The 26,859-nt window shown below is 40.8% G+C and overlaps 1 protein-coding gene across 1 annotated transcript in view; it reads right to left on the bottom strand.

Annotated features, from left to right (window-relative positions):
- Positions 1-26,859, bottom strand: part of LOC138946121 (cAMP-dependent protein kinase catalytic subunit PRKX-like) — a 38,529-nt gene that overhangs the window by 11,016 nt on the left and 654 nt on the right. Inside the window, exons 2-4 of the mRNA XM_070317625.1 lie at positions 16,651-16,656; positions 16,190-16,355; positions 15,415-15,678 (exon numbers count right to left, since the gene is read on the bottom strand). Coding sequence (XP_070173726.1) covers positions 15,415-15,678; positions 16,190-16,355; positions 16,651-16,656 — 436 coding nt within the window. The remainder of the gene's footprint in view (positions 1-15,414; positions 15,679-16,189; positions 16,356-16,650; positions 16,657-26,859) is intronic.

Raw genomic sequence — 26,859 nt, 5'->3', positions numbered from 1 at the left:
CACACACACACACACACACTTGACTACCACATCTCCATTCTAAATCACGTCACGTTCCAAATCAAAAGACGACATTCTATTTTCTTACGTCACTATTCTTGGTTTACGGTACCATTCGGCGGCTTTGCTACGAGTATGGCATAGTCTTGGTTTGCCGAGACCTTGCACCGTTCTATCAGACTGCCTGGCTGGCTGTTGCACCGCGAATTCCTCCCACCAGAGATACTACAGATCTCTGCTCCCACCGCCAAGTCGTTTTTTTTGTGGTTTATTTCGCATTTAGGTCCCAGGTAACATTATGAAGTTTTAATACGATCAATCGGACCTATTATCAAGTTAGTGTATCAACTTTTGAACGAACTGCGCCCAGTAGTTTCCCAGCAATAAGCTGTTAAGTCGAGACACACACACAGACACACAGACACACAATTAAAGTCTGCTGGACCCTTGTAGTAGCGTACTCGGGGACAAAATGCATGCTACTTACCACGAGGCAAAAAAGACAAAATCTAACATCTGGATTTCCGACATTGCTAATACGAAATCAAGATGTTACCGAAGTTGATAGCCATAAAGTCTTGGGAATAACTATTGACAATAACCTGTCTTGGTCAAAACATGCAGATACACTTTGTAAAAACACATCCAAAAAAATATTTCAGTTATCAAAAATCAAACACTTTTTAGATCTTCGCACAAGAAAACTGTTTTTTCAGGCACATATTCAGTCAGCTATTGACTATGCTTCCACAGTGTGGGACTCTGCAAGTGCAAATTCTTTGAAACACTTGGGCAGTTTACATAGACGAGCTGTTAAATTGATTATTTTAAACAAGAAGAGCAAACGCTCGATCGAGTCACTTTCGCAGTTCTGAATATTATATGAGGCATCAGATGGACAGGAAGAAATTGCTATTCACAACACAATACAGATGTAAATAATTTGATGTAAAGAATAATCCTATAAAGTTTGAATCAAATCCGATGAATAGTTTCAGAGATATGATATTTCAATTTTTTTCCTTCAAGACATACCTGTGACCTTGAAAAAGGTCAAAGGTCACCAAAGCAGACGTCAAAGTGTAGAGGTCACTGGGAGTCACGTTCACATAAAATTTGAGCCCGGTCACTTTTATAGTTTCCGAGAAAAGCCCAACGTTAAGTTGTGTGTTGCCGAACAGAAAAGGCTAGTTATCTCCCTTGTTTTTCTGATAACGTTCGTAAAAGGCTACAGATGTAAATACTTTGATGTAAAGAATAATCCTACAAAGTTTCAATCACATCCGATGAACTTTGTCAAAGATATAAAATGTCTAATTTTTCCTTTGACGCTGACCTGTGACCTTGAAAAAGGTCAAAGGTCAACGAAACCATCGTTAAAGTGTAGAGGTCATTGGAGGTCACGACTAAACAAAATATGAGCCCGATCGCTTTGATAGTTTCCGAGAAAAGTCCAACGTTAAGGTGGTGTCTACGGACGGCCGGCCGGCCGGACAGCCGGCCGGCCGGACAGACTAACACTGACCGATTACATAGAGTCACATTTTCTCAAGTGACTCAAAAATACATCTCTTTCCATGACTGATTATAAACGATTGCAAATTCTTCCTATCAAAGATAGATTTGCATATAACAAAGGTGTGATGATGTATCGAATTATGTCAGGGAATACACCTACACTCATTGCCTCAAATTTCAAAATAAATCATGATAGAAAATGTAACACATTAATTACCCCAACTCCAAGAATTGACCTGTACAAGTCGAGTCTATCATATTCTGGAGCAATTATGTGGAACGCCATTCCAAATATAATTAAATTACGAATTCATGAAACATCTTTCAAGGAATATTACATGCTATTTCTTTTACAAAACTTATAAGAAATATTATCAAGCAGCTGGCAAAATATAACTGTACTCTCTGATTATATTGAAAAACATGATTATATATAATACATGAAGGATTTTTATTTTTATACAAACACATATTTCTCTGTTATATATAATTTTCAAGCATTGCTAAAGAATCCTAATGCATCTTAAAATGTCTTATTGGTTGCTTGACATGTTAATTATGGTAAATATGTCATTTGTACTATAGTTAAACTTATCTTTTATTTCTTCTTGTTTGTTACCCCTCAATGGGCGAGGGCCGGATGTAAAAAAGCATGTATACATTGCTTATTCTGTCACCCTCGTAAAATAAATTTCAATTCAATTCAACTCTCTCTCTCTCTCTCTCTCTCTCTCTCTCTCTCTCTCTCTCTCTCTCTCTCTCTCTCTCTCTCTCTCTCTCTCTCTCTCTCTCTCTCTCTCTCTCTCTCTCTCTCTAACTATATTTAGTTCCGTATTCTTGCTTGTTTGTTTGCTTAACGCCCAGCCGACCACGAAGGGCCATATCAGGGCGGTGCTGCTTTGACATATAACGTGCGCCACACACAAGACAGAAGTCGCAGCACAGGCTTTCCTCCGAAAACGGCGTATGGCTGCCTAAATGGCGGGGTAAAAAACGGTCATACACGTACAATTCCACTCGTGCAAAAAACACGAGTGTACGTGGGAGTTTCAGCCCACGAACGCAGAAGAAGAAGCAGCACAGGCTTCATGTCTCACCCAGTCACATTATTCTGACACCGGACCAACCAGTCCTAGCACTAACCCCATAATGCCAGACGCCAGGCGGAGCAGCCACTAGATTGCCAATTTTAAAGTCTTAGGTATGACCCGGCCGGGGTTCGAACCCACGACCTCCCGATCACGGGGCGGACGCCTTACCACTAGGCCACCGTGCCGGTATTTAGTTCCGTAGTGTTTGACTGTCTACAATAGCTTTGAAATACCACCAATGTCGTTTCTGTTTGTTTGATTTGTGGTGGAAGAAGCAAAATTACCTCAATTAAAAGACAAGTCACTATATCAGTTATAAACTCCGTTACGTGAATCTGCAACTCTACGCCAATCAAGCACCCGCATTCCGTCACCTCTCATGACCTCTACCTCACAAAACCAGCGCCAAATACTGACCACCCAAGAAGCACATCCCAACCGATGATAAGCAGGGAGAAAGTAAAGAACAAGGCCACCAACCCCCCCCCCCCCCGACAACACCCCCCCCCCCCCCCGAAACATGAACAGACCCCACACAACCCACCAAAATACCCCTACTTCGGCAAAGCGAGTAATCTAATATTTTCCTGAGCGTGTTGTGTTGAGAAAGTAAGAGGAGAGAGTGACACTCTTTTCAGCTCCCTGCTGCCCATTACATAATGATGGGTGGAAATACACCCGACGGTAACTAGCCATGGGCTCATTAGGGTCAGAAATACCCTCACCTTAGAGTCTCTCGTTGGGGGTTAACGGAATATGTAACATTTGTTTTCTCTAGCAAGGATTCTTCTAGATTCTCTTCTGTTTAAAGGTGTACTTCTGTCCGTGTGAGTACTCATGTTCAAGAATAACTAAGAACCTGGTTCGACCTAAAGGTAAACCAAACACGAATACATGTATCTGTTCTGCGCGAACTTAGAATCCGGTTTCATTCTAGAATGGACCGGGTCCAGGTTGGAATTCTAACCCTGCGCAAGTACAGGGGTGCCATTCTAGAATGAAACCCTTGTTGCTGGTCCATTCTAGAATCGGCCGTGCGCAAGGTTGGAATTTGGGTCCAAGTTGGAATAGTCATTTCAGTTAGACTATCACACAGCCAAAGCCACAAATGTGGATTTTCTGTTTGTTTTTGTTTTTTGTGTGTTTGGTTGGGTTTTTTTTCTCGGGTTTTTTACACTTTACTCAAAGACATCGTGAATTGGGATTGTGATGTTCTGAAAGTGATTACGATTTTGAGAGACACTCAGCACTGATCGCTACGAACGGAAATTTCCGGACTGACAGTGTTTTGCCGATCTCGCTTGTAACTTTTAATCTTATTCATATACATGAAGTTGGTCTTCTGAATTGTGAAGATATAATGTCAACTTTTTTTTAAACCTGTGACAACAGCTCTATAACTCACTCTGTCCTTCTGTTGGTCTGTCTGTCGGTTAGTCGGTCTGACCGTCTGTCTGTCTGTCTGTCAAAAAAATTGTCAAAAAACCGGACATTTCCGAGAGGGAGACAGCGCTGACATTGCAAGCGGCCGCAACCGGCTCTCATCACAAAAACAACTGCCCTGCAAACATTACCGCCCTGGTAGTCCCCCTTGCTATGGTCTGCCTTTGTTTATTGCGTACTCAGGAGTGTCAACTTTCTTGACATGACATGACATCGCAAGATCGCCAAAGGATTTTTTTCAGGGGTAGACAAATCAGCCCCATTTTATCAAAGGGAAGGTGCAGGTGGAGATAATTCAAGGGAAGACAACTCTGTCTTACCTACAAACATTACGGCCCCCTTTATTCAAGGGTTTCATTCTAGAATGGCACCCCTGTACTTGCGCAGGGTTAGAATTCCAACCTGGACCCGGTCCATTCTAGAATGAAACCGGATTCTAAGTTCGCGCAGAACATATCGATTGAACATTGGAGTTTCCTTCTTTGAGCCATGTGACGTCAGAGGCCGACAAAAATTCAAATTTAGGCGGCCAGCCGAGACTACAAAATAGTGCAAGTTTGTGTGCGTTCAATCGAAAGAACTAAAAGGAATTCTAACCAGAATCGATCAACACATAAATGTTATTTGTATTTTTTAAAAATGGTGTCGTCACTGTTCTCAGTGTGAATGGCCAGAACTCAAAAGTGTTGGACACAGCTGTCCTTTCTAATTACTGTAACTCCTGCAAAAAACAGAAAAAGAAAAAACAGGCAGCAGACTTTGAAGTATGGCAGCAAGAACACAACTGACAAAGCCAAAGGGGAATGTGACCAAAATCACACAGGTTCAGCAGCTGCGATGGAACCAGCAGGGGCAGAGTCAGTGTTTCGTCGCTCAGAACGGTTGCATGGACTGCGTTATGTCAATTTTCTTGGAGATGGGGATAGTAAAACATTCTCCAATTTGAAAAATGCTTTTTCTGCAGTATATCCTGGTGTTGATATTAACAAATTAGAATGTTGTGGTCACGTTCAGAAACGTATGGGGCGCCACTTGACTAACAAGGTGAGCGCATTGAAGACACAGACTTTCCAGAACAATGGCAAAACAGTGAAAGGGATTGGGGGGAAAGGGGGGTTGACTAAAAAGGCAATTTTGAAAATGCAGGGTCACTATGGAGCTGCTATAAGGAACAATGTTGGAAACATAGATGAGGCAGGATATCTGGGCTATCTGGCGTCACAGGCGAAGGGATCATCGCTATTGTGGGAACTGGTGTCCATCAAAAACAGGCAAAGGAGACCCAGACAAGAATGCTCTTCCTGATTATGTGACTGATGCCATCCAGCCAGTGTTTGAAACTCTGTCACAGGATTCTCTGCTCAGAAAGTGTCTACATGGTGGCTCACAAAATACAAATGAGTCATTTCACAATGTGATATGGCAGCGGTGCCCCAAGACCATCTTTGTCGGCAAGAAGAGGATTCGACTGGCTGTAGATGATGCCACCATTGTTTTCAATGATGAGGAATGTGGACGCTTTGCTATGTTTGAAAAACTTGGACTGGATGTAGGCAAATGGACAAGACTGTGTTTCCAGCAAATTGACCGAAATCGTGCCAGAGGAGCACAGATTCAAGCATCTGACGCCGCAAAGTTTGCCAGGAAGATCCGCGCATATATGAGACAGCAGGACAAAATGAGAATCGGGAGGAATTTTACCTTGCTGGGGCCCATGAGTAGATAAGGTGAGCATTTCTTTTGCCCCAAAGTGTATATTGGAACCAAAAAAATAAAGGCATTCTCATCTGACTCATGCACAACAGTCATATTAAAGTTATCTTAAAGGCATATGTACGCGCTCCCGTGTTTACAAAGTGTAGTTTGCCCATAATCGATGTCAAACGCACCATAAGACCATGTAATGACGATATGTCGCCATGCGCGGACCATATACATGCATTACAGCTTGTTTTAGAGTCTCAAAAACTGTGGATGTAAACAAAGACGCGGAGTTATTTCCCTTGCGTCAACGCTACCTCTGTTGGCAAATCTATAAATAGGACGATCCAGATCAAAATGAAAATTAACATATCTCAACATTGAAGGGGTCCTAGACCACAATATTTTGCAGGGAACTTAATTTAGCATGTCTCCAGCTGTTGGTAAAGCAATTAGCGTGTATAGTCATCGAGTACATATGGCTTTAAACGTCAAACTCGTTTTTCTCAAAAACGCGTTTTACACACATACCGTCACTATTTCCCACACATCTAAAAAAACTATTTAATGAAATCAAATAAAATTGTGTGTGCTGCATGATTGATAACAAAGGCACATTTTGCTATTTTATTGGAACATTAGAGCAAATGTAAACATCCCTATATGAGAGTCACATAAAAGTCATAATTTCAGAATATCAAAAATAATAAAATTCTGCAAAATACACTTTTGTAAAAGTAGCGCACTGTTTAGTGCTCAATTTGTGGTAAGTGTGTAAAATTTCATGTCTGTATCTGTCTTGCATTAAGAGTTATTTGGGAAATGATTATCATACATGTTCGTCATGGTGTTTTTTTATATTTAATTTTTTTTTATTTTTTAAACATCAAAACTTTCTATTACACTTAACTGAATTATGTCTGAGCGCTCAGACACACTTGAAGAATATATGAACCAAAAATGGGAAAGATCAGTAGTGTTTCTGAAATGCTATGGCAGAAAGATTTGAACACGTTTTTTGTCATTTTTCACTTTGGAAGCTGGCCTTAAGCCTTCTTGGTATCGAATGTTTACAACAAAGGGGTTACTTAGGAATTCGGTTTCAAAAAGGAATTAGCACAAACAACGTCACATCTTTCACTCCCACGTTATTTACCATATCCTGCAACACTAACATGAATAGTTGGAAAACGAAATCAACCCCCTGAAAAACGTTTACAGTTTCGCGAAGAATACTCCAACTGTTTAATGTAATCTGTGCAGCTCGTTTGTTCCTGGTGGACGTAGTGTATAAGGATACTTTTCCCCGCGTCAAGGCTGTAAGTTGAGTTCGCGATGTCTTTTTACCGAAAATTAAGTGTAATACCTTCGTGCAGCGAGCTTTGTAAAGTAGACTTCGCCCAATAAATTTGAGGCTTAAATCTTTATGTCCACCATTGTGTAAATCATTACAGATCCAACCATATGCTTTTACTCACAATATGAATAGTCTCCCACATATATATGTCGGACCGGCACGGTTGGCCAAGTGGTAAGGCGTCCGCCCCGTGATCGGGAGGTCGTGGGTTCAAACCCCGGCCGGGTCATACCTAAGACTTTAAAATTGGCAATCTAGTGGCTGCTCCGCCTGGCGTCTGGCATTATAGGGTTAGTGCTTGGACTGGTTGGTCGGGTGTCAGAATAATGTGACTGGGTGAGACATGAAGCCTGTGCTGCGACTTCTGTCTTGTGTGTGGCGCACGTTATAAAGCAGCACCGCCCTGATATGGCCCTTCGTGGTCGGCTGGGCGTTAAGCAAACAAACAAGCAAACACATATATATGTCGTGCCAAAATCACAGAACTGCCGAATTCGCGGAATCGGCAACATTTTTGCCCATTTCGCGTAAAAGCTTGTAAACATTGCCCATTTTGAGAAATCGGCAGCCACTTTTTGGTTTTAAAAGTTATCAGATGCCTGGGATATCATCACACTCAGACAGACATATACTCCAATGGATAAATATCGCAATAATAAGTAAGTTATGGCAAGTTATGGCAAAATGTGTAGTTTTCGTGCATTTCCGGAGTTATGCCCTACAAAGACCATAAAAACCACAAAAGGGAGGTAAAGTAATGTTAATGCAATGTTCTGGTGACTGTAAAAGTTACAGACTGGCTGCCGCTTTTGCGAGTGGGCACATTTTAGAAGCCTTAACGCATTTTCAGCAAAACGCTGCCGATTTCGCGTGATGGGCCGCGTTTTGCCGATGACGCGAAATGGGCAAGAATTTTGCCGATTCCGCGAATTTGGCAATTCCGTGAACTTATCACGACATATACACATATTAGGAGTCAAAAGTACAACTGCTTTCTGTATGTGAGAAGTGGGAAGTATTTTAGCTGACCTTGTTTTCATTTCCATAGGTTGAACATATAGCTAGGTCATCAGCTTCGCATGCCTTGTTCAGATCTTGTCTTTATTTTGTTTGCACGTGTATTAGCAAATGACAACTGTATTCTTCGCAATCGTGGTTAAAAACAAAACAAACACAATTGTGGTTGTTGTTCACATAGTTATCTCTAAAAGAACTCTACGAATTATACTCTGTTCTTATCAATGCCTCTAGCACTACATTCGTGACGATCATGTTCTTATAATCGGAAGCTTGGCACACATTTCAGACGAAACCATGATATATCTGTTCGTCCTTCTCAGAATGATCACTGAATTGGTTGAACAATGTTTAATTCCATCGTTTATTCTTATAAAACACACAAAACACCACAACAACAAATATTTCAGAAACAACAACAAGATATGAACTAAAGTGGTGAGTGTGTTCCTTAAAGGCAATAACCAAGAAGAAGAACAACAAAAACAAAAAACAAAAAAAACGTATTGACGTATCCCTCCCCAAAATATACACTGTGCCAAAACAATGGTGTTGCTATTTTCCCTTCATCGTGTATTTACTTCATCGTAGCCACGAATTAGGTTCAAAGCAGCTAGATCACAATCTTTCTGTTAGAAAATGCGCTATAAAAAGATTCGTCTTGCCTTTTTGCCTATGGCCTCAGAAAAATGACCGATTTTCCACCAGCTATCAATGCCCCTTAAACCTCATTCACTTTAAAATCGCCAGAGAAAAAATCGCCTGAGTAAATCAACATCCTTCGTTTGGCAGAAAAAGCATGTATATTCGGCTCAATTATCATAGCTTGGTTCAGTCACATCGAAAATATTTTCAAGCTTTGGGTCTTATTTCTTCTTCTTCTTCAGCATTCCAGAATGTTCTGGTTACGTGTGAGCTCGTTTGCCCATTTGGGTTCCCCAAACTATACTCTGAGAGCATAGTCAGCTTCACTCCGCTTTCGTTGAGTAGGCATGCATGCTGGGCATTTTCGTGTTTCCATAACCCACCGAACTCCAACATGGATTACAGGATCTTTTTCGTGCGCACTTGGTCTTGTGCTTGCGTGTACACACGAAGGGGGTTAAGTCACTAGCAGCTCTGCACATAAGTTGACCTGGGAGATCGGAACAATCTCCACTCTTAACTCACCAGGCGGCAGCGACCGGAATTCGAACTCACGACCTCCCGATTAGGAGGCCGACGTCTTACCACCACGCCACTGCGCCCGTCAGGGTCTTATTTCAATGCTCCATACACGCCTAAGCGTAGAAGCACTGGACTTAATTTCACAGTGCATCATCGTCACTCTATGTGTACATATCTGTTTGCAATGCCCAACACGCACGTATAATTTATCTTTGTGCATAAGCTCTGGAGTAAATTTGGGAGTGCATCATCGTCTATCTTTGTGTGCATAACAATGTTCAATGCGGCCCCACACCGTCACGCATCAATTATCTTAGTTCATTGAATAGTAAAATTCGGAGTGCATCACTACCTATGTATGTGTTTACATCTTGTTTCTATGTTCCACACGCATCATTTAAATAAGCCAATAAGCACTGTAGATAAATGTCGGAGTGCATTTTCTTCCATCTATGTGCATATCTGTTTTCAATGCCCACAAGCATCATTTATCTAAGCGTATAAGCACTGGAGAAGATTCTGAGTGCATCATCGTCTATCTATATGTGTATATCTGTTTTCAATGTCCCCCAAGCATCACTTAAACTAGAGTAGATCAATCAATCAATCAATGAGTCTTATATCGCGCATATTCCGTGGGTACAGTTCTAGGCGCTCTGCAGTGATGCCGTGTGAGATGAAATTTTATACGGCCAGTAGATTGCAGCCATTTCGGCGCATATTTACCTTTCACGGCCTATTATTCCAAGTCACACGGGTATAGGTAGACAATTATTAACTGTGCCTAAGCAATTTTGCCAGGAAAGACCCTTTTGTCAATCGTGGGATCTTTAACGTGCACACCCAATGTAGTGTACACGGGGGGAGGTTCGGACACCGAAGAGAGTCTGCACACAAAGTTGACTCTGAAATAAATTTCCGCCGAACCTGGGATCGAACTCACGCTGACAGCGGCCAACTGAATACAAATCCAGCGCGCTACCAACTGAGCTATATCCCCGCCCCTAGATATCGGAGTGCTTCGTCGTTCAACTTTGTGTGCATCTCTGTTTTTAATGCGCTGATTTCAATGCCCTTCACGCATAATCTATCTTTGCGTATACGCACAGTAAACTAATTTCGTAGTGCATCATCGTCTAGCTATGTGTGCATATCTGTTTTCAATGCCTCCCAGTCATCATCATTTATCTTAGCACACTGGAGTAAATTTCGGAGTTCATCATCGTCTATCTACGTGTGCATCTCGGCCCAGTTGAAGGTGATTAAGGTTCTGAAATAGCCCCCTGGCACCCGGAACAGTGCTTGTGCCGACCGTGGCGGTGCCAGAACAGCTGCCAGACTCCAACACTGAGACCAAAATAGACACAGCTGCGATGAGGTGTACACAGGTAAGGTCTGCAGGTAAAGTTGAAAGGTCGAGCACTGATATTCTGATCTATGCTTTGAGGGGTGGGAAAGGTCTACCCGCTGTTATCTGTATAATGACATTTCAATTTGTGTGCAAAGGTGGGAAATTGAGCATTCTCAGATCTTTTTATTTGTGTGCGACTGTTTCAGCAGCGCCGGATCGCGCCAGAAATGCCCCCGATCTAGCTAAGAGTTCACTGTAACAGAACGAAGAATAGCGATGGTGTTGGCTGGTGAAGAATAGTTCTAAACGCGGGGTCATGAGAAATATTCCTTACATTTAACTTGCCATTTTCGAGTTTGGTTGTAAACTGATACGGCATCTAAAAGGTCATTCTCACACTACATGAACAGCTCATTCTCAAGCAGTGTTCGTCACAAGACCTTCAGCAAATCTACAAACGTAGTAAAAGGTCAAAAACTGCTGACGCATCAGTCATTAAAAAAAAGATAAAACCGCTGGAACAAAGCTAGGTTTGCACGTGTTTGTTATGACAAGACAGTGCACTGCAAACGGCGCTTTTTTGTTTGGAACACGGGTTGTGTGCATCCCAAAATAGACTTATGCCGGTGTGCCGGCTAAACACAACGACACAAGAGCGAACATTTAATGATAGATGCTTTGTTCCGAGTCTGCTTTGGCTGCTGCAGGAACCGCTGGCAGCATGCACTGTGTAACGTTCTTGCACCAAATATCGCGTGTAAGCTTAGGCCAAAAAAAAAATAGGTGTGGTTACGGTAACATAGCCAAAAAAAATAGGGTAGGTAGACTTGTAGGCAATCACTTTTTTTTTTAAACTTTTTTTTCTAATGTGTACAAATTAAACCTCAGTACCTGACAGGGAAATAAGTGTGCGACTCGGGCGCTTTCGCTTTCATTGCGTTTTTTGCACTCGTTTTTTTTTTTTTGACAAATGTAATAAAAAGTTATAGGATCGGCCCCTAAAAATAGGGTAGGTCGGGTTACCGTAACCACACCTATTTTTTTTTTAGGCCTTATGTCTGCATGCCTGTATGCTAATATCCTTGTCTATTTTCCCATACATACCCACCAAATCATACATCCATCAAGCCTTTCATCCATCCCTCTCTCTCTCTCTCTTTATGAAATCTCATCCGTAAAGCTCCTTCACCTGTATACATATTTATTTTATTGTATTACTAATTCATATATCCACCAATCCATTTACTTACTTATTTACCTACTTACTTACTTACTCAATTTAAATTTTTTTTTACTCAATTGTTTATTTATTTATTTATTTATCTATGTATTTATCTATTTATTTATCTTTATATTTATCCTTTTATTTATTTACCTATTTATTTAAATATCTTTTAATTTACTTTTTCATTCACTTACTTATTCATTTATTCATAGAGTTATGACAAACGACACCTGTGCTTGCAACGAGACTCGATCCCTTCAACAATACGTCTCGCACAAGTTTGTTTCAGGCCTCGACAGCACTGACACTTTCAGCGTCATTCCATGGCTCAACATAAATCCTCCAGAGTTGCCATTCTATACCTTGCATGCCCACAGAAACGCGATACATTCATTGCCCAAAATCGCAAGCCTGTCAAAAATACGCTGATGGAGTTAGAGAATACTGATGTCAACGTGTGGCTTATCTAAAACGATTCATGGTTTTCTATTCTGCACCGGCTGACATGGCTTGCTTGTTCGAATTCGGGTAAGGTTGAGTGCGTGTGTGAGTGAGTGAGAGAGAGAGAGAGAGAGAGAGAGAGAGAGAGAGAGAGAGAGAGAGACAGAGAGAGACAGAGAGAGACAGAGAGAGAGAGAGAGAGAGAGAGAGAGAGAGAGAGAGAGAGAGAGAGAGAGAGAGAGAGAGAGAGTAAAGTAGACATGATTTTCCTTTTACTCATATCTTGTTATATAAAAAGAAATCTTATTCATATACATTCATATCTATGCTTGCACTTAAGTAAGCTGTGGCTGAAGCGACGTAGTCAGGTTTGGATGATGAAATCTCCATTTTACTGAAACTACTACATGCGAGAATAGCTGTATTGCAATACCTACTTGTACGTGTTAATTTTGACAAACAAAAACACAAAAGCCTTTAGCTGGGTTTGATAGACATGCCTTTGCAAACAAAGCTACCATATCTGCTAAAAGAAAGAGGACAACGATCTTATAATAACTGGACATTTGTAAGTGCCTATTAACCTATGGCTCTAGGCCCTTTACAAAAGAACATTTACAGAATAGAACAATTAAATGTACAACCTATATAAAACAATAAACCATACGGACACAAATCACCACATGTTCTGTTTACACAATATTCATATATGCTTTTCATACAATATATACACACAAGATATTAAAAAGATTTTATATGTATGGGGAAAGAGACATCTTACCCCACTAGGTAAAATAATAGTTATTAAAACCCTTGTATTGTCAAAGATTACACATTTGTTTATGTGTCTGCCCGATCCTGATAATAACTTATTGAAAGAATTGGATAAGTTGTTATTTGATTTTGTATGGAGTGGTAAAAGAGCAAAAATTAAAAAGACAGTAGTGTGTAAACCCCTTGAAGAAGGGGGGTTAAATATGGTGAATATTTATGTATTTTTGTCAACATTGAAGATTGATTAGATGCGAAAAGTTGTTTGTGGTGATTCATGTTTGAAGAGATTTGTTATGGATATGTATATAGAACTAAATATTGTGAATCTGGTTGGTAGCAATCATATAAAATTGTTGAAAAATACGGTGAAAAACAAGTTTTGGCAAGATGCGTTAAAGCATTATCAAAAGTTATATGCAAAATGTTTACCTGTTAATATTGATGAATTTTTGTACGAATGTCTTTTTTATAATGATAACATAGTGAGAGGTAAAAGAAGCATCTATTATAAGAGTTGGCATGAAGAAGGAATTGTATATGTGAAACATTTAGTAAATTTGGAGGGTAAATATTTGAATTATCAAGAGTTTACTGAATTATTTCCTAATGTTAAAAGTGATATTTTGTTGTATTGTGGAATTGTATCCGCTGTGAAAAGCTATCAGAAGAAATTGAATTTTAAGACATTGAATTGTCAGCATGAATCAGTGGATAGTAGAGTGTGGTCAGTGATAAAAAAAGAAAACCATGTTGTGAAGAAGGTGTTTGTGCAGTCTAACGTTATTCCATCCGCGGTTTTAAAATGCCAATGGAATAGCACCAGTGAAAGTAATATGAATTGGAAATTATTTTTTTTGAAACCCTTTCAAAGTACTGTTGATGTAAGTTTAAGGTGGTTTCAGCTGCGACTCTTACACCGGATTCTACCTTGTAATAAATATTTATATTTGTGTAAAATTAAAAATTCACCGCTTTGCACATTTTGCGGGTATCATGAAGAGACAATGTTTCACTTATTTTGGGAATGTATGATTGTTAAAACCTTCTGGATTAAATTGAATAATGTATTGCACAAAGAATGTTTACATTGTGAACATTTGACTTTTTCAAAAGGATTGATAATATTTGGAAATGATGATAATGTGAACGCTGATAATGTTTTAGATTTGATTATTCTTTTAGGAAAATATTATATTTATAAATGTAAACTTCAGGGCTCAGTTCTGCTTTTAAGTGTTTTTTTGAAAATATTAAAACAAAGATATTACATTGAAAAGAAACTGAATTTTATCAGGAATAGAAATGTTGAATTTTTGTCAAAGTGGTTACCCTATGCGAATATATGTTAGGTTATTGACCAAGACGAAGTGTCCATTTCAGCTTAACTTTTTCCACAGTTTAAAATTGTAGGTTTGTAAAAGATTTTAGGCAAGAGTGTGTGTGTATGTCTTATGTCTGTCTTCTTGTCTTATCCTCTTACCTGTCTGTCACCCTGTCCAATCTTATGGGTGTAGGGGTGTCTTGTATTTTAGTGACTTTTGACTACTGTAGGGTGGAAGTTCAAAAAGAATCTATTATTTGTATTATTACTTAAGAGTATTATAAATGATACCACCACCATCATTACCCTCTCTCTCTCTCTCTCTCTCTCTCTCTCTCTCTCTCTCTCTCTCTCTCTCTCTCTCTCTCTCTCTCTCTCTCTCTCTCTCTCAGTATTGTAATCTGCATGTTATGTTATGCTCTGGCCTTACTTGTAGGCGAACGGTATGTTATATGTCCGTCTGTCGGTTATGTCCTAATGTTGTAAATATATGTCTTGTATACTTGCCATTTACATATTTAATATACATGTTGAAGGATGAATGATGATACATTGTAGACGGATGCATGTTATTGATTAAAAGCCCCACAATGATGTGCTTGGCAAATACAAAAAAATAAATAAATAAATAAAAAATATATATATACACACTTACCCTGCGAACACTTTCAACAATCATGCCAACTTTGTGGGGGAGGAGTACGTGCAGAAATGGAATGGAAAAGACATCTTGTAGTCTCAAATCACTGGGACCCATGTCAAAGGTGGGCTTACTACTGTGCAAGATTTCTCCACAAGCTTTTGGGCCGTTCGTTGACTTCGCGAAGTCCTTTTTACCGAAGATTCAGTGCCAAAGCTTCGTGCAGCGAGCGTCGTCCGGTGAGTTTCCAGATGTAGATTGCTACTTTGTGACTTAGACTTCGTGAATTCGACTTCGTCCTATTAATACATATCAATCTTTAAGCCTATAGCATAAGCCAGACCATTCATTCCTCTCTACACTCTCACCTGTCCAAAACGACCTTGGCGAAGCCAAAATCCGTGATCTTCAAGTGGCCGTCAACGTCGAGGAGGAGGTTCTCTGGCTTGAGGTCTCGGTACACGATGTTCTTGACGTGCAGGTAGTCGAGGGCACACACGATCTCGCTGGCGTAGAAGTTGCTGGTTTGGTTGTTGAAGCTGCCCATGTTGCGGAGGTAGGAGAAGAGTTCCCCGCCAGGTACGTACTCCATCAGCATGTAGAGGAACACGTTGTCCTTGTGAGACCACACCCTGTGAGGCAGATATCATCAGCGTAGTTGTTAGACTTTTGACGCAACATTACGAGAAGAAGAAGTAGAAGTAGAAGAAGAAGAAAACGAAAAAGAAGAAGAAGAAGAAGATAATCTTCAACAACAACAACAACAAAACAACAACAACAACAACAACAACAACAACAACAACAACAACAACAACAACAACAACAACAACAACAACAACAACAACAACAACAACAACAACAACAACAACAAGGTGACCATGCAATGTGCTACAAACATGCATTTCGTAAACAAACGAACAGACAGGGAAAAGAAAATTAAGCCCTAACTTGGGTATGACACACACACATACAAACACACACACACGCACGCACGCACGCACGCACGCACGCAAGCAAGCACGCACCGTCGCACGCATGCACACACACACACACACACACACACACACACACACACACACACACACACGAACACCCCCTCCCCCAACTCAACACACAACATGCAGCTAAATCTGCCCAACTTACATGTTGACGATGAAGGGGTGTGATATAGAGGACAGGATATCCTTCTCGTTCTTGATGTGTTCGATCTGTTTCAGTTTGATCACCTGCGTTATGGCCATCACCTTCAGGGCAAGGTACGCCTTGGGTCCCTCCCGCACCAACACCACCCGACCAAATGTACCCGTACCTGCAAAATACAGAAAACAACTCCTGTAAGCTTTTGCTGAGAGGGAGCAGTGCACAATAATACATTTCAAGACTTGGGTCCCTCCCGTACCAGCACCAGCCGACCAAATGTACCCGTACCTGCAAAATACAGAAAACAGTTGCCGTACGCTTTTGTTGAGACCAACACCACCCGGCCAAATGTACCCGTACCTGCAAAATACAGAAAACAACTCCTGTAAGCTTTTGCTGAGAGGGAGCAGTGCACAATAATAAATGTCATGACTTCCGTAGCAACACCACCCGACCAAATGTACCCGAACCTGCACAACACAGAAAACAATTTCATGTAAGCTTTTGCTAAGAGGGACTAGTGCGCAAGAATAAATTCCATGTTTTTGTGTGTTTTGTTGTGTGTTTGTTCGTTACATTTTGGTATGATATTCAGTCTCTCCCTTCGTTCGTCCGCATTTGTGTTTGCATGTGTCGGAACATGGAATATATTTAAACTGTGCACCCCCAAACAAATTTCACCCATTTTCGTCCCCAAACGAAAGCATTCATTCCCGTGTCATTGTGTTCAAACTTTCTATGCCATTAAACGAACTCAACTTGGCTATATGGCACTTTTCGGATCAAAGAGGTTTTTTACAGGGGTCACGTGACCGCCGCCCAACCTGACAAAAACGTAAGGTATCAATTACAAAAATCGACGAAAAATGTATCATAGGCACAACTTGGCAACTTTTGCATACAAGTTGAAATCAAATAACCAAAGGGAAGTAATCGCTCTTTATGCATACGACATGTGTAATAGAGTAAGCGAGAGTTGTACAGAACCTTTTCTCCTGGCACCTGAGAGAATAACAAGCATTGAAATGAACAAGCGACTTTCATCCTCAAATATTTTTTATATAATAATAAAAAAAATACGAGTAGAAAATCAAATCAATTATCGAACAAATAAACAGACACAAATCATGTTTCCACTGTAAAGAGCAAACCTCACAAAGAAACAGCCTAAATCACAGAAAGGAAAACAGAAGCGGTGATAAATGTCAGCATCATGCTTCCGCGCTGTCACGGAGGTAAACACAGGCAAAAATAAATGAGTTTCATGTCCCAGCTTTGCCAACAATGTTTAAAAAGTCGGCTAAGTTGATTGTCTGGTCTTAAAAATGGCTTAACAAGTCGCGTAAGGCGAAAATACAATAATATTGTATTTTTTTTATTTAGTCAAGTAGCTGTCGAACTCACAGAATGAAACTGAACGCAACGCAACGCAGCAAGACCGTATACTCGTAGCATCGTCACTCCACCGCCCGTGGCAAAGGCAGTGCCCGTGGAATTGACAAGAAGAGCGGGGTATTCGTTGCGCTGAGAAGGATAGCACGCTTTTCTGTACCTCTCTTCGTTTTAACTTTCTGAGCGTGTTTTTAATCCAAACATATCATATCTATATGTTTTTGGAATCAGGAGCCGACAAGAAATAAGATGAAAGTGTTTTTAAATTGATTTCGAAAAAAAAAATTTGATAATAATTTTTATATATTTAATTTTCAGAGCTTGTTTTTAATCCGAATATAACATATTTATATGTTTTTGGAATCAGCAAATGATGGAGAATAAGATAAACGTAAATTGGGATCGTTTTATAAATTTTTATTTTTTTTTTACAATTTTCAGATTTTTAATGACCAAAGTCATTAATTAATTTTTAAGCCACCAAGCTGAAATGCAATACCGAAGTCCGAGCTTTGTCGAAGATTACTTGACCAAAATTTCAACCAATTTGGTTGAAAAATGAGGGCGTGACAGTGCCGCCTCAACTTTCACGAAAAGCCGGATATGACGTCATCAAAGACATTTATCAAAAAAATGAAAAAAACGTTCGGGGATTTCATACCCAGGAACTCTCATGTCAAATTTCATAAAGATCGGTCCAGTAGTTTAGTCTGAATCGCTCTACACACACACACAGACACACACACACACACACACACACACACACACGCACATACACCACGACCCTCGTTTCGATTCCCCCTCGATGTTAAAATATTTAGTCAAAACTTGACTAAATATAAAAAGGGTTGGAGGTGCGTTGGTGGGTGCGTTCTCTCTCTCCCTCTCTCTATCTCTTTATGTCTCTGTTACTGCCATCTGTTGTCTGTCTGTCTTTCTGTCTGTCTGTCTGTCTGTCTAGCTCTCTCTCTCACTCTCTCTCTCTCTCACTCTCTCTCTCTCACTCTCTCTCTCACTCTCTCTCTCTCACTCTCTCTCTGTCTCTGCCCCCTCCCTCTCTCTCTCTCTCTCTCTCTCTCTCTCTCTCTCTCTCTCTCTCTCTCTCTCTCTCTCTCTCTCCTCTGTCTCTCTCTCTCTAGCTGTTGAATTTGAGATTTCCTGTAATCATTAGTGCAAACACAGAAGCTTCCCGAGACAGCGCACAATCGCTGAAGAACAATTGCACCTATTATAGTTGGCACATGTCAAGCATTAACACCGTCAAAAAAAACATTGGCACAGCTATACGAAAATAGAGACGTTATGTTTTCTACGAAGAACGAAAAAAAAGAAGATTCATGTTTCCAATCTAAAATCATAGTCGTACTGCGAAAGAAACTGACGTTCAATGTTCTAGGCAGAAAGACTTGAAAGATAGAAAAAAGTTAACAAAAAACATGTGACTGTTTCGCATTTCGTGTTGACTTTAATGTTCAATAACTTTTTTTGCTGGATATGAGTGTCGTAGCGGTTCTAGTGTTCTCATAATGTTTACACAAACGTTTGTTGTGTACGAGGTTTACAAAGGGAACTGACGGGCACAACTAATAACAGGTAAATGACTGCCAAGAAAGTCTGAAACGAAACTTCGTCGTAAAGAGAAAAACAGAACAATTAAAATATATATATAGAAATGATGATGTGAGACATCTTAGAATGTCCCAAGGGAAGATGGCAGTAGCAATTGCTGATTAACAATTTAAGATGGCTGCGACCATCTTGAGGACATTCTAAGAAAAGTCACAGAATTATTTCTTCATTTTTTCTTTCTGTTGTGTCTTTTAAGTGATTGTCCAATTTAAAGGCCATTAAGGCCGTGGTTCTTGTGGATGTGTTGCTTTGTACTGAATTAAACGTTCCAAAAATGTAACCTTTCTTGTTTTGTATTCAGTTCAGAGACATCCTGCTTGCTGCCGCGCAGGCAGAGAAAATGTTCCCCCTTTATTTTCACCGCGCTGGCAGCAAAACCCATCACGCGGAGGTGTTTTCAGACAGGCCAGACACAGGTTGTCCCGGAGGTGTTTTCAGACAGGCCAGACACAGGTTGTCCCGGAGGTGTTTTCAGACAGGCCAGACACAGGTTGTCCCGGAGGTGTTTTCAGACAGGCCAGACACAGGTTGTCCCGGAGGTGTTTTCAGACAGGCCAGACACAGGTTGTCCCGGAGGTGTTTTCAGACAGGCCAGACACAGGTTGTATTCTTATTCTTTATTTAGAATCTCAGCCGTCTATCTGTTTTGGATTTCGTAGCCGTACTTCCTTATTCGTTGTGTGCCGTATTACTAATTACAACATTACCTATACGAATACATAATGCATGATAGAACATTGAAATGTACATGCACATGTCAATATAATACAAAGGAAAAGAAAAGTCGACTCGCACACACACACGCGCGCCGCATGCCTGCAATCACATTCGCACTCAATACAACACACACACTCACACACACACACACATACACACACACACACACACACACACACACACACACACACACACACTATGCGCACACACAGAGAGAGAGAAGGTCTGAATATTTTAATGAGTAGGCCTTGGGCCCTTTTCATGGAGATGAGCACATCTCAAGCACCAGCATACAAATGCACATATTGAACAAAAACAAGAACATCCTACTTGTATCGCCCTGTTTCGTTTACGGATTATGGATTACGAATGGAAAGCGCCTTCATGACAAATGTAGAAAAACGTAGCAATAGCGGCTTACTAGTGTTTGAAAACAGCATGGTTAATTTAAACAATGATGGGATTCTAGTGTATTTTCGTGGAATATAATATTCTCTTAACTCAGCATATTTAGGGCATACTAAAACAAAGTGGACTTCATCTTCAACACTGCTACAACAAAATGGACAAGATAAATCAGCGGAGGTTGCATTTAAATTAAAGCGAAATCGATGCACTTTCAGAGGAGATACTCCCAATCTAAGTCTAATCAGATGATTTCTAGCTTTAATATGTTTCAAATCACTTAAATAGTTGGATAATCTTAGGGTTGATTTGAAGGTTCTGTACAGAGAGAAACGTTCACTTCCTTGTACATTTTCAAGCCAGAGAGAGAGAGAGAGAGAGAGAGAGAGAGAGAGAGAGAGAGAGAGAGAGAGAGAGAGAGAGAGAGAGAGAGAGAGAGAGAGAGAGAGAGAGAGAGAGAGAGAGAGAGTGAAACTGAACTTTATTACAAAAGGATAAAGGTTTTAGGCAGAGCCTAATCTTACAACCTGTCCCTTATAAAAAGACTTAATACAGACGCAAATAATATTAATGATAATAAAAAAACAAAAATCATATTTTCTTATACACACTACAAACGGGGAAACAGTTCAATCATACAAAATATAGTGTTGACATTGTACAGTGTCAAGAGACAGAAACAGAGACAGACTGAGAGAGAAATTAAGGCGGTGGGTGGAGGTGTTACGGGGTGATGAGAGGACAGAAACACATACTTTAATCTTGCAAGAAATGGTTCACACTAATTCTAGCCAGAATATCTGGAACAGTCATGTCTATTTCAAAAATAAACTCCTTAATCCAACACCAACGCCCCTTACATTTCAATAAACCCTTTTTCTGTTTGTCAAGCTCAGTCTTCGCTGAATGAAAGCAAACGAACCGTACTTTTAACAGGGCAACAACTCCAGAACCAGTCAAGTGTGAACTTGTTATCTACCCCACATCTACTCCTCGCTGTACCAACCAAAGGTACATTCAAATCACAGTGTGGGTCGAATGTGGGCCTCTCTGTTCGTACCGTCATTGCGAACCGTGGGTGGGAACCCATCATTATGTCTGACAAAGGGTGAGGGGTAACATACGGCGTAAAACGGACATATACTTGAAAAACATTACGGGCACTACTCCTGTCTTATGTTGATTTTTCCGAGTATTTTATGGTGGGCAGTTACTAATTCTTTCTCTGTCTTCCCTCCCCCACTCACTGCCTCTACGTGCGAGTGTGAGACAGTGTGTGTGTGTGTGTGTGTGTGTGTGTGTGCGTGCGTGTGTGTGTGTGTGTGTGTGTGTGCGTGCGTGCGTGCGTGTGTGTGTGTGTGTGTGTGTGTGCGTGCGTGCGTGTGTGTGTGTGTGTGTGTGTGCGTGTGAATATGTGGACACACCCACACATACCCCCTACGACAAACACACAATGTCAAGCAGACTACAGCAAATTATAGAACACAGACACAGACGCAGACAGACACGAACACACACCCACACACACACAAACACACACACACACACACACACACACACACACACACACACACACACACACACACACACACACACACACACACACACACACACAGAGTTCCTCATTCAAGGTCACATATCTCCCGTTTTTGCGGTTTTTGCCCTTTGCCAAAGTTCCGAACTTTTACGCCTGCAGTTGAACCGATTACTCGAGGGCTGAAAACGGAAACAGCGAAGATGAGTTCGCGGCACTGACAAGCGGTGATAAAAAGCATGCAGCTATTTTTACCCTCTGTGTTTACGCGTGGGAACTAACAAAATGGAGAGTGTGAGTAAAGTTGCGGTAGGTGTGTGGAAAATGGAGAGGCAATGTATACTCAATACTTTATGAGAAAGTTGCAGTGAGGGGGGTGGGGTAGGGGTGGGTGGTTGGGGAGAATAAACGGAGGAAAGGCCGGGAGAAGGCAAATTAGAAAAGAACGAGGCGGCAGTGTGTGCGTGCGTGTGTGTGTGTGTGTGTGTGTGAGTGTGACTGTGTGTGTGTGCGTGCGTGCGTGTGTGTGTGAGTGTGACTGTGTGTGTGTGCGTGCGTGCGTGTGTGTGTGTGTGTGAGTGTGACTGTGTGTGTGTGCGTGCGTGCGTGTGTGTGTGTGTGAGTGTGACTGTGTGTGTGTGCGTGCGTGCGTGTGTGCACTGACAAACTAGGAGAAGCAAATCAACCAATAAGCACCAGGCAATGTCACGTGAAGCAAAAAGTCAAGAAAAAACAAGGAAAAAGAAGTTTTTCCGATGACCGCCGCGGACAAAAATAGAAGAAAAGGAAGAAGACGAAGGAGCAAGAGACAAAGATAATCTAAATCAGGCGATGAACAGCAGGAACGGTCATGACTGAGGAACGTCTGCCAAACGCTTGTTGATGTTGGAGTGATTGTGTGTGGGTTAGGAGGGGAGGGGGGGGGGGGGTTGGCGAGACTGGTAAATCTAGAAGGCCGTTTTGCGGTGAGAGATGGCCTCCTTTATCACACTCTGTTGGACGTGCTTTCTGGTGGTGTGGCATCGGTCTCGAATAACATTGACTGCTGAAGAGACAATAAATAATAACAATAACCAACCAACCGATCTGTTGGTGTGAAAATAGATGCTATAAAATTGCACCTTGGAAAGCGATGGAAGACGCTTGGGGGGGAAAAACCGATCATTTTCCTCTGAAAAACTAATGTCAAACAGTGCTCGTATTCGTCAGTGTGTGTGTGTGTGTGTGTGTGTGTGTGTGTATGTGTGTGTGTGTGTGTGTGTGTGTGTGTGTATGTGTGTGTGTGTGTTCGTGTGTGTGTGTGTGCGTACGGTGCGTGTGTGTTCGTGTGTGTGTGTGTGTGTGTGTTCGTGTGTGTGTGTGTGTTCGTGTGTGTGTGTGTGGTGTGTGTGTGTGTGTGTGTGTGGTGTCGTGTGTGTGTGTGTGTGTGTGTGTGTGTGTGTGTGTGTGTGTGTGTGTGTATGTGTGTGTGTGTACAATAAAATACTGTAAAATCACTTTTAGTATAGTTAGTATGTGTGTGGAAAAAATACTGTACAATCTCCATAGTTTCTGTTGTTTTTTCATCTGTAATTTTCTTTCACGTGCCATCCTGTGTTTAAAGTCATCAACCAAGTGGACAGTTAACGTTGCAATTATATACAGATCAGGATTGCGTGTGTCATCTGTCTGTGGACGTCACTGACGCATCGCTGTTAGCACTAGCTGTGAGTCGCGATCTTAATCTCTCTGCAACATACAAAGCCTTTACCATCCTAGTCTGTCAGATACTGTATCTTCTCCTTGGCTGACAGTAAAGACTTGTGATTATTATGGTATTCTATTCTGTCTTTGGGGATTGGGAGGGGGGGGGGGTATTCTGCAGCAAAAGATTACCCTTCTATCCCCTCCTGTTCGCAGTAAGAGTGTATTAAAAATCCTATATCTTTCTTTAGGTACCTCCCCCACCCCCCGCACACACACGCACGCGCATTCGCGGCGTAGATGGTACGACAAGTTGTGTACAAAAGAGAGACTGAAACACATTCAATACCAGGTTCTATAAGTTTTTGCTGCTAATACTGAACGATATACACTTTTGTTCTTCTAATTCTGCTAAATGATACATGTTCATCCCAAACAAAAAACTGTTATCTGTTTCCTGTCTGTATATCTGCATGCCTATCTCGCGTTAAAGATTCGGTATGTAAACCATGCATACCAATCATAAAGTATGAACTTCTTACTGTCAAAAACAAACAAAAACCCCAAACAAACCAACAAACTCCTACAAGCTATCATCCAAGCAAAAATGAAAAAAAACCCACTGAATAATTTAAAATAAAAAACACCAACCTCAAAACTTTGACAACAGAAACAAAGTCTTACTAATTTTAAAACAACCCCGTGAGCTTCAAGAATCTTTCTTTCTTTATTTGGTGTTTAACGTCGTTTTCAACCACGAAGGTTATATCGCGACGAGGGAAAGGGGGGAGATGGGATAGGGGAAAGGGGGGAGATGGGATAGAGCCACTTGTTAAGTGTTTCTTGTTCACAAAAGCACTAATCAAAAAATTGCTCCAGGGGCTTGCAACGTAGTACAATATATGACCTTACTGGGAGAATGCAAGTTTCCAGTACAAAGGACTAAACATTTCTTACATACTGCTTGACTAAAATCTTTACAAACATTGACTATATTCTATACAAGAACCACTTAACAAGGGTAATAAGTGAAGAATTTTATGGGTGAGAAAAGGAAAGTAAAAGGACTTTGGGGAGGCAGAAATAGAGAAGAAACAAGAAAAAGATCCTAATTAGGTTCACGGCATCGAGAGTGATGCGACCTTCTCTCAGAAGTTAGTAGAGAAGGCTCCCCCATCCACCACCCGGGGGACGCGCCTCTACGCCAATTAGGGGGCGCGAGGGCTTCAAGAATCAAAAGCAATAACAACCACCATAATTATATAGTCTAGCACTGGAATACGTTTTTAATATCTTTGATAACAGTGCAGCAGCAAACACACGGAAGGAATCCCTCGCGGTCATTGTAGTTCCTTAGCCCAGTAATTAATCTTTGACGAAAGAAAAAAAAAAGAAAAAAAAAGTTACTTCCGATAGAATCAGGGCCTACTTGGCAAACTCGTTTATCAGTGGTTATCGGACCTGTCTTCCGGTTGTCTTCATCTGTGTTGATGTTTCGTTTTTTACGGCTCCCCTTTGTATTGTGATGGCTCCGCCAGATGTGTTCTATTTTCGTCCATCTCGTTGAAACGAGCAGGCAAAAAATAACACGGGGTTGACTGTGAGCTGTTTGGTGTGATAATCTGATCAACCGTTGACACGTGCTCGAGATTTAATCGAGAGTTCTTTTGTCTTACTTTAAAACCCGCACACCCTTCCCCTTTTCTCAACCCCCCCCCCCCCCTCCATCACCCTTTTATCTCTCTCCGCCCCCCTCTCTCTCTCTCTCTTTGTTTAAGAGACAGTCCCGTTCACACATCATTCGTGAATGAAATGTCTTGTTCGATTGTTATTTTGTTGAACATTTTGTACTAGTGTTAACGGATGTGTAGCTTATCTGAGCAACTTAATTCTCAAAATGAAAGGCTTAACTATGTCAATGTAATTTTGTAATTTTTGAGTTCTCCTTATATAATTCCGTAACTGCACATAGTATTGCAATACATACAATGTATTTCTATATCTTATATGATTGAATTTTTATTTGTTATGTTCGTCTGTCTTTATGTGTTGTATAAAGGACAGGTTGGAAGAATAGGCTTTGCCTAAAACCTTTATCCTTTTGTAATAAAGTTCTGAGTCTGAGTCTGAGTCTGAGTCTCTCTCTCTCTCTCTCTCTCTCTCTTTCCTCCCCAACCCTTAGTCTGTCTGTCTCTCTGCCTCTCTCTCACTCTCTCATCTCCCTCTCTCTCTATCTGTATCTCTCTCCCTCTCTCTCTCTCTCTCTCTCTCTCTCTCTCCCTCTCTCTCTCTCCCTCTCTCGCCAAATGATCTCTCTTCGAATCATCTAAAACAGCTCTGCTAAATACCACCACCTGAAATGCATTATGAGAGAATGAGATGCAATTTTAACACTCTAAAGCACACACACACACACACACACACACACACACACGCACGCACGCACACCCACACGCACACGCACACACACACACACACACACACACACACCCACACCCACACCCACACACACACAATCATATGAACTTTAAAAATCAGTAAGAACAAGTCGCGTAAGGCGAAAATACAATATTTAGTCAAGTAGCTGTCGAACTCACAGAATGAAACTGAACGCAATGCCATTTTTCAGCAAGACCGTATACTCGTAGCATCGTCAGTCCACCGCTCATGGCAAAGGCAGTGAAATTGACAAGAAGAGCGGGGTAGTAGTTGCGCTAAGAAGGATAGCACGCTTTTCTGTACCTCTCTTTGTTTTAACTTTCTGAGCGTGTTTTTAATCCAAACATATCATATCTATATGTTTTTGGAATCAGGAACCGACAAGGAATAAGATGAAAGTGTTTTTAAATTGATTTCGACAATTTAATTTTGATAATAATTTTTATATATTTAATTTTCAGAGCTTGTTTTTAATCCGAATATAACATATTTATATGTTTTTGGAATCAGCAAATGATGGAGAATAAGATGAACGTAAATTTGGATCGTTTTATAAATTTTTATTTTTTTTTACAATTTTCAGATTTTTAATGACCAAAGTCATTAATTAATTTTTAAGCCACCAAGCTGAAATGCAATACCGAAGTCCGGGCTTCGTCGAAGATTACTTGACCAAAATTTCAACCAATTTGGTTGAAAAATGAGGGCGTGACAGTGCCGCCTCAACTTTCACAAAAAGCCGGATATGACGTCATCAAAGACATTTATCAAAAAAATGAAAAAAACGTATGGGGATTTCATACCCAGGAACTCTCATGTCAAATTTCATAAAGATCGGTCCAGTAGTTTAGTCTCAATCGCTCTACACACACAC

This window comes from Littorina saxatilis, linkage group LG13, assembly GCF_037325665.1.
Source record: "Littorina saxatilis isolate snail1 linkage group LG13, US_GU_Lsax_2.0, whole genome shotgun sequence".
Classification (NCBI taxonomy): Eukaryota; Metazoa; Mollusca; class Gastropoda; order Littorinimorpha; family Littorinidae; genus Littorina; species Littorina saxatilis.
This window is presented reverse-complemented; position numbering and strand designations above follow the sequence as displayed.